The following is an 8,689-nucleotide window of genomic DNA, read 5'->3' as shown; positions in this document are numbered from 1 at the left end:
ATTGACATTTTAGAATTCATTGATTGGAAAAGGAAAATTATCTTTCCTGCTTTTTCATCCCTGAATTGGTTTTTCAATTTTGAATAAGCTAGTCTAGATGAAGGAAGCAGTCTCTTTGCACATCCCGCCTACACCAAAACAAACACATAAGCTAAAAGTATTTCTGCAGAACTGAAGCTGAAAATACATTTATTTGGAAAAGGTTAATGCCAAGCATTGCACCCTGACAAAGACTGAAATAATATATATATTTGCCAGTGCAACAAGCAACGTTATAAAATATTTCTGAAGGTTGAGTTTGCCTCAGAAGTTAAAAAGCAACACCTAAAACTGATTAGAATATGAACAGGGCACATGGATGCACCAGATATGTTCCCAGTATTTATCTAAACAATTTTAATAGCTTATATTTAGGTTTTGGTATAGGCTCTTATAACATCAAATTTACTTCTGCACAGGATAATATTTTAAAGAAAAATATAATTTAAATATTTATTTTATTTAATCATCCATTTTATCCATTGTGTGAACAAAAGTCTGTGCCACAGGCTTTCTTTATGGCTTTGGGCAGGTCACTTTGGGAATGTCTGTACAGATAATTGTGACTGCCTATCCACACTGAGAGTTCCTCATCCTGATGGGCAGGGGCAGTCCATCCTGCACCAGGAAGCTCTGCTGAACGTTAGGGTCAGAAGATGACCCCCTGCTGCTGGTCTTTTTCTCTCCAGGACTCTGTCTGGAACTTGCTCAGGCCTGCACATCTCCAGCACAGGGATGCCAACGCTAGTAAATCCACAACCCCTTCTTCCTTATTTCCAGGCTTTCTGCATCACGTTTCCTCTCTCCAGTATATGTAAGAAAGGCTATGTAGTCTATACATCAATGTTAAAACAAGAATTGCAGCAAGGGTGGCTTTGGGGCAGGCTGCAAGATATGCTAGGGCTGTCCATTTCAAGCAGCCAGGGGCCACATGTCCTGCAGGCCTCATCACATCATTCAGGCCACACCAGTGGAAGCCATTGATCCCACAGGTCACACACAGTGCAGGCGCCCTCCCGTATTGAATACATGGGCATCTTGCATTTGCCTTTAGCTCCCTGGTCATGGGTGCCCTGGGCTATTGGCTCCCCTCACACTGCTGTGGAAGTCCGAGGAGGGAGGGTGAACCTGGAGACTACAGCTGCTGCCACACCAAGAATAGTGGGGGCTGGGGCTGCAAATTAACTCCAAGTGAGCCACCAGTTGGACAGCTCTGAGGTATGATGTAGATGGGGAAGAGCATCTCCGTTGGGGGTGACCTCAGGTTTGATCCTAAATATTTGTGTAGATATGTCCTTTATATATGTGCAGAGGAAACTTACACTGGAGATTAGGAAGAACTTTCTGACTAAGAGGACGGTTAGACATTGGAACAGGCCACTTAGAGATGCTATGGGCTCTCCATCCCTAGAAGGTTTCACAGTTCACTGGAAAAGAAGTTTACACAGACACTTGACTGGGATGGTTTAGTCAGGGATGATCCTGTCTTGAGCAGGGGACTGAATTAGATCCTTTCCTGCCCTGCTTTCATACGATCCTATGCAATTTATGCCTCTGTCTTTGTCTATAAAATAGAGCTATGGAATGTGGGGATGAAGTCCATCAGTGACAGCTGAGTGCTACAGTGAAGAAGGCCTTGCACATAGGTTGCTAGAATGAATGAAGTTTAGAAGTCCTTATATTTGTCAGTGGAGAGTTATAGGTATGTTTCTAGGTAAGGTACAAGAATTTTGGACAAGATTTTGCTTTTTTTTTCTTTTTATCAGGAGTACAATATTGTGTTTTCATAGTGTAATCAGGCTGGCAGATACAACTTGGTTTAAACGGGAAATTTTCAAACATTACTACCTGAACTGTGCTAACTGTTGTTCAACAAAAAATATGTAATATCATGTTCTGGGAAATTAGACCATTCTTCCTTCTTTCAGTTTTTCTTGATTGGGCTTTTTAAAACATAACAGGTCTAGATTTTATTTTGGACTCAGAGATGAACTGGAACACAATCTCAGTTCTCAGGACTTAATGTAAAGTTTTATACTCCCAATGCAGTGAGCTAACCCACAAGCTACATTTTTAGTATTTTTTCTAACTGTACCTTTATGTTCTTAAAGATGCAACAAACAGTTCAATCCTGGATGTCTGTGCCACTTGCCATATTTATGCCACATGTCACCAAAAAGAAGGCAAAAATGTCTGCATTTGTAACTATGGATTTGTGGGTAATGGGAGGACTTATTGTCAAGGTAAGCTATGTTTTTTTTAACATAGAATCATCAAAAATTAGGGTTGGAAGTATGCAATTTCTAACAGTTTGGTTGAGAATGATGTTACTTAGATCTTAGGAATGGAAACGTTTCTAAAAATTTGTTCAAAACCTAGAAGGCCTATAGTTGTTTTAGTAATTATTATTTGTAAAAAATCTTATAAAATGTGGGTTCATCAGTTGCTTTTAAAATAAAATAAATATTTTTGTGCCCTTCACACTGTCAAAAGTATTAGTAATATTATATCTTTACTGCTTTTTAAATTTGGAGATACTTGATTCAATTTCCACATAAAGAGACACTGCGAAATTACATGTTTTACAAACCTCAGAATTTTGACCATGTTTTCCCCCAAATTGAAGGCATTAAAAATCTTCATATATTTTTTAAATTTTCAATGAAATAGAAAAGTAATAATTTCCCCCATTTTTGTTGCAAACAAATAATTTTTTCACTGAGAACCAGAACATGAAATGGACTTTTAACAAAAGAATCACTTCACTGATTTTTCCAGTTAGGATGATGACTTTAAAACCGTGGTGTCAAACTCAAATGGTCCCATGGGCCAGTTGAATGGTATGGGACTAGTCCGCTCCCACGTCACATGCTGAGTCTAGTACCTGTGGCACTCAGTCTGGCCAATACAGGATTGCACCTCTATTATCAGATTGGGATGCAAGTAGTACTGCTCCCTCTGAATACCCATGGAGCTGGGTGTGGAGGGGGGTGGCGGGTCCCAGACCATATGCATGGCCATCACTGTGGGACGCAATGATGTGGTCCTTGGGCTGTATCTAGTTTGCAGGCCATATCTTTGAATCCCTACTTTAAAATACTTTCAGTTCTTAGATTCAGAGGTGGTAGTGTTAAGATATATAGAAAAGTATGTTTATTGTATTTAAATGTGTACCATGTATTAAATACTAGCCCATACGTACAGTATCAAAGTGTCATCCAGGGACAGTGTAACAAGTGGGCATCCCAGGGCCGGTCAGTTGTTGGCCCGCCCACTTGCTTCTGGGCTAACCGCCTGCCTTCCTCATCTGCCACACCTTGATGTTAATGATTACAAGATGTTACCTAGGTGGGAGGCTGCCCATTTACTAGCCCAATGCTACAAGCATTACCCATGACTCCTACCTCCCCTTATTGTGTCCCAGGTCTTGCAGATGTTTCTCCCTCCAGTGGCTCCCACTGGGACCTGAGCTCCGGATTCTCACGAGGGCTCTCATTCGCCACTGGAGCTTGTGGTCTCAGTGCCATCACCCTGGGTTCTGTCTTTACACACACATACTCTGGGCCTCTAAGCCCTGGACCCCAGGCCCCACATACTAGGCTCCAAGCCTGCACACTCTGGACCTTCAAGCCTGCCCCATGGGATTGGGGCTCCTTGCCCTCCCTGGGCTCTCCCCTTTTCCTTGGCCCCGGGAGCTTCCTTAATAGCTCCCCAAAGCTCATGATCCCACCCCGCCTTAGAGCTTCACTCTAGCTCGTATATGCAGCCTTAGACTTCCACTGCAGAGTCTGGGCACTGCCACAGGTCCCTCAACCAACCCAGGTCCTGCCTCAGTACTCTCAGCAAGTCTGGGCTCCCCCTGCTTGATCTCACTCAACAGGGATGTGAGACTGAGGTTAGGAGGTGCCTCATACTCGCCTTTCATCGGGGAGGTAACTGGCCTGGCTACACTACAGACAGTCCCACCAGGCCACCCATACCCAGGACCATGGGGCTGCCTCCTTCCCCATAGCCCCAGCTCTTACCTCCAAGGATGTTCTATGGGTAGCAGCTCAGCTGTTGTACCTTCAGCTGCAGCAGCAAACTGCTGCTGTTTTGCTGTTCAGGGCCCTGCTCTTGTAGGCAACAGCTGGGCCCTGTTCCGCAACCAGGCAGCAGTGCCTAATTGGGATTGCAGGCAGCTGCAGACTGCCTTGGTGCTGCTGCTCAAGCCCCTGCAAGTAACAGAGCACCCTGTGCTCTGTTACAGAAGGTTACTATAGGTTACACCAATACAGCTGGTAGCTGGCAAGAAATCATTTACCCTGAGTTATGAAATTACAAAAAAATCAAAGCAAGCAGAAGTCTGATTTCTTGAGAATGATGGGCAAATTTTATTTGAATCTCTTTGATGTATTTTTGAATACGATGACAGATAAAGACGAATGCCAGATTGGAGCCAGCAAGATCTGTGGAGAGTATACATCATGTCATAATACTCATGGAAGTTTTTTTTGTGTTTGTCTGGATGGGTACCGTCCCTCTAACAACAACAGGACATTTATTCCCAATGACGGCACATACTGTACAGGTAACTGCAGCAACAAGACTCAATTTTTAGAGCCACCTCTTTGGCAAACACTTTTGTTTCTTTGCAGTCATATTCTTTATTTTAAAAACTCACATGCAAGCAGTTAACTCTTACTCACAAGTAACCCATGGCCCACTTATGTATGCACTAGCTACACATGTTATTCTCATGCTGTGAGCTAGGCTGATTATATTCTCCTTTCTTCTACTTTTCTTTGTTCTGTTGATGAGCACGATTGGTGCAAAGCTGTTTTACTGACCAAAAGAAGCTGCCATTAAGAAAAAAGGATGATTCCCCTTCCCCTACTTCCAGCTTTTCCAGTTTTTTGTTACTGTGGGGTTTCCACTTTTAGACAGAATATAGACTTGAGGGCATAGACAGAAGTGCAGCTCCCCACTGTAACTCAGAACGCTTTGCAGGAAGTGTTCTAAGTTACAACAAGCCCCTGGACCAAACAGAACTTCACTGTTGGTTCCAGGGGGAAGGAGAATCTAGCTCCTGGGTGGGAGCCTGCAGCTGCTTTCCCTAGTAATGACCTCTCCTCCCCCTCAGCATGTCCCTGTTTTCAGAATGGGAGGGGGAAAGGGAGCAGAGGGACTTGTTCTAGGGATTCTCCAGCCAGTGCTGGAGGGTGAAGTGGGTGAATTGGTAAATGCTGCATACGTGTAGATGACGATGCTTTACCGCGCAGTAGATTAGTCTACTATGCAGTAAAGTGTCTTATGTAAATGTGCCCAGCATGTTCCAGGATCAGTCCCTCAGATGATGGAATTTAAAAAGTAAATCCAATTAAAAAAAAGATTTATAATTTTTTTTGGGGATTCCAGATATAGATGAATGTGAAATGTCAGGCCTCTGTGGCCATGCAAGTCAATGTGTGAACACCTTTGGAAGTTACAAGTGCAACTGCATAGAAGGTTACAGACCAGAAAATGGAACAGAATATTTTAATCCATCTAAGATTTCATGCAGACGTAAGTGCCTTGGATGTTGTTTATGCTACAGATATAATCGGGTCCATCATGATATGGTAGTACATCCCCTGACCTATACTTCTGATTTCCCAGGGCAGCAGCCCTTTGTGTGGGCTTTACCTCTTGTTTTTTTTAATTCACCATATTGAAATGATATTTGGATGGTAGGGTGACAGTAAATGTAGATTGCCGCGGGCTCTCTGCAGTGGTTTGAGTATGTAAGGTCAGTGAAGTTTGCTATGCCATGGAGGTGATATAGTTAGGTTCTGAGTAAAGAGGAAATCTGCCATAACCTATTTGCATAACTGTGTTGCTTCAAGAGGATGGGAAGAGGGGGATAAAGGGCTGGTGAATGAGGTCAAGTGAGTAACACAAGCCTAGGGGAGAGGAATAATAAAATGATGAACCATCCGCTTGTCACATATGGTGCTGCCTGCAAGAATAAACGACTCTTGTTTTTCCTGCTATACACAGAAATTAATCTAAATTTGAAAATTTTATTTCTGTCTTTGCTTCTTCCCCTTCCTTCTAGTGTAAATTTGCATGGCAGTTCCATACCTGATGGACACAGAAGGCTCACAGAGCTGACTGCAGTTCTCAGGGTGCATTGTATCCATGGTGAAATGGACAGCTGGTGATTATGGAATTGTCTTATACAGAGAATTGCAATGTTAGATGGCAGAGCATATTGCACATAGTGTGTTGGATATTTTAATCTAAGGCAACCTTAAGTTGCCTAATTTTTAAAGGTGTTGATCAACTGCATGTCTCATGGACTTCAGACAAGATGAACAACTTAAATAAATTGACTATAATTACATGTGTACTGAATATCCCTCAAGTGGAATTTGACAAGTGGACACAGACAAGAAAGACCAGTCAGATTTGAACTGGTTAATCTAAATCATCTTAGATTAGGCATTAGAAGCAAGATAGAGCAGTACCAAAGGACATACCATTTGGCAACATCTAGATCATGGTATATGCATGAGAGGTCACCTAGATAGGTAGGAGTTTTTGGAGACCTGCCATCCTCCCTTTAGGGCACTGAGACAGAATCCAAAGGCCAGATTGCATCCAGACATTTGATCTCTCCTTGGCTATATTTTTACAAGCATCCAGGAATTGAACCCAGGGCTCTTGTGTGGTAGATAAGGATTCTACCATTGAGCCACAGGGGACTTGAACATACCATTTAACCTGGACCTTTCTGAGTATTGTTTCTATCATGCATGTGGAGATACACAGCCATTTACTCTTCTGATTTTTTTTTAAATCAATTTCCTGAGAGAATGTTTCTGATTAATAGTCTGTAGCTGTGCAGCCAGGTCACAGCTGCCATGAGGGCTGCTAGCTCCCAGTGGGGAGCCAGCATTTTATTTTTAGTTAGTTTTTTTTCATGGATTTTGTGAACAATGTCTGATTCCACAGAAAATTCCTGATTTTATAATTTCCATGAAATCTGCAAAATCACACCAGGCTTTTCTGGGCTGCGTTGCCTCAGGGCCCCCTGCCCCACCATCCACTCTGAGATGTGCAATGCCAGAGCCCAGAGCAGCTCTTTGCAGCCTCCTGGCTGCAGCCAGCCCAGGCTCTGGGTAGCTGCTGCCAGCCACATAGCCAGGGCCGTTTGCAGCCTCTCAGCTGCCTGCTGGGAACAGCCTGGGCTACATGACTGGCAGCAGCTGCCTCCTTGTCCATCAGTCTCTCTTTCACCTCCTTTTCCTCTCTCTCTCACCCTCTTTTCCTCTCTCTCGCCCCTTCCTCTCAAAACTATGGCAAAAAATTTGGTGTGCTGCGCATTGCGCAGCACTTTAAATTCCCCAATAATAATTTGGTGTTCAGCCCTCCTAGCTTTGGACAACATCATCACCTCTAGGTCAGGTACATACTTGAGTTCTACATGCCTGGTGTAAAGGGTGGAAACCCTATCCACACCAGATCAGACATCTGTCATATCACAGCCTTATATATACAGCCCTTCTTCCAACATATGGTACACATTAGTCTGTAAATATAAAATTCCCTGGAAAAATGAGTGTGGGGGTACTTATTAAAATTTTCAGAAGTTAGGGGGTACTTGCTACTTAAAAGGTTGAGAAACACTGGCATAGCCCATTATGAACAGAGCTGCTGGCATGAAAGCAAACAAGCAAGCCATCCCCACCCCTGGCTACTGATTCGCTGTCATATGGCCCCACCCTTTTCTACCAGTTGGGCAAGGAACAGGGTTGCATGATGAACAGCCCTTTCAGCCAATCAGTGGCAAGGAGCAGGGTCATAAAATGGACAGCCTCTCCACCAATCAGCAGGAGGAGGCAGGGCCATCGGGGCCCCTCAGGCAGTGAGAAGCATGGGGGAATCCCACCACAATAAGCCCTCTAAATTGGCAGCCCACCCTGCGATCTGCCCATGAAATTGACTGGCTGCCTCAAGTTGAGTAGATGCCTATCCATGGAGCTCCAGGGACACATTCCAGGCCCCAAACTTAAAGATATATCACTGTTGTTCAGATAGTGACGGGCAGTAGTATTTCATTCCACTTTCCCACTTCAGGGTAGCATTTGTTCCCTTCCTTGCCATCTAAGTGCACAGAGTTGGTTGCCTACATGAGATTTTGGGTCATCTAAGTGCCAAACTTATGCATGGGTTGGAATTCTAATCTTGGCCGAATAGTCCATGTGCATACGTATTTGTCTGCGCATGCAAACTGGGCAGGTGCACCAGGAAGAACATGGAGGAGAAGGGCCTTCCCATCCTGTCTCCCAGTAACTGAGTGGGTAGGGCACTCAGGAAGTTGGAGAATCTGGATTCTAGATCTGCTGTGCCTAGAGAGGGTTTGAACTTGAGGCTCTGATTTCTCAGCACAGCACGCTAGCCCAGCCAGTCATGGGGTTTGGTTGACTAGATTTTCAGGTCTTGGACATCACCATAGCCCTCCTCAACCTGCCCCCCTGGTGCCGCTGCTAGCCCCTGCCTGTAGCCAGCCTGGGCCCTGGGCAGCTGCAGCTGCCCAGAGTCCAGGCTGGCTACAGGCAAGGGCCAGCTTTTCACACTTCTACTAAGAATTTTATGCTAATGCACTATCAGCTCCATTTTGTTCTTT

The 8,689-nt window shown here is 44.1% G+C and overlaps 1 protein-coding gene across 1 annotated transcript in view; it reads left to right on the top strand.

Moving 5' to 3' along the window:
• Positions 1-1,743: 1,743 nt before the first annotated feature.
• SUSD1 (sushi domain containing 1) overlaps positions 1,744-8,689 on the top strand; it is a 115,458-nt gene continuing 108,512 nt past the window's right edge. The window contains exons 1-4 of the mRNA XM_019518199.1: positions 1,744-1,753; positions 2,151-2,282; positions 4,454-4,609; positions 5,437-5,583. Coding sequence (XP_019373744.1) covers positions 1,744-1,753; positions 2,151-2,282; positions 4,454-4,609; positions 5,437-5,583 — 445 coding nt within the window. The remainder of the gene's footprint in view (positions 1,754-2,150; positions 2,283-4,453; positions 4,610-5,436; positions 5,584-8,689) is intronic.

Source organism: Gavialis gangeticus, unplaced genomic scaffold (genome assembly GCF_001723915.1).
Source record: "Gavialis gangeticus isolate Ggan-Ray unplaced genomic scaffold, GavGan_comp1, whole genome shotgun sequence".
Classification (NCBI taxonomy): domain Eukaryota; kingdom Metazoa; phylum Chordata; order Crocodylia; family Gavialidae; genus Gavialis; species Gavialis gangeticus.
The sequence above is the reverse complement of the archived record's forward strand: the minus strand, read 5'-3'. Positions and strand labels throughout refer to the sequence as shown.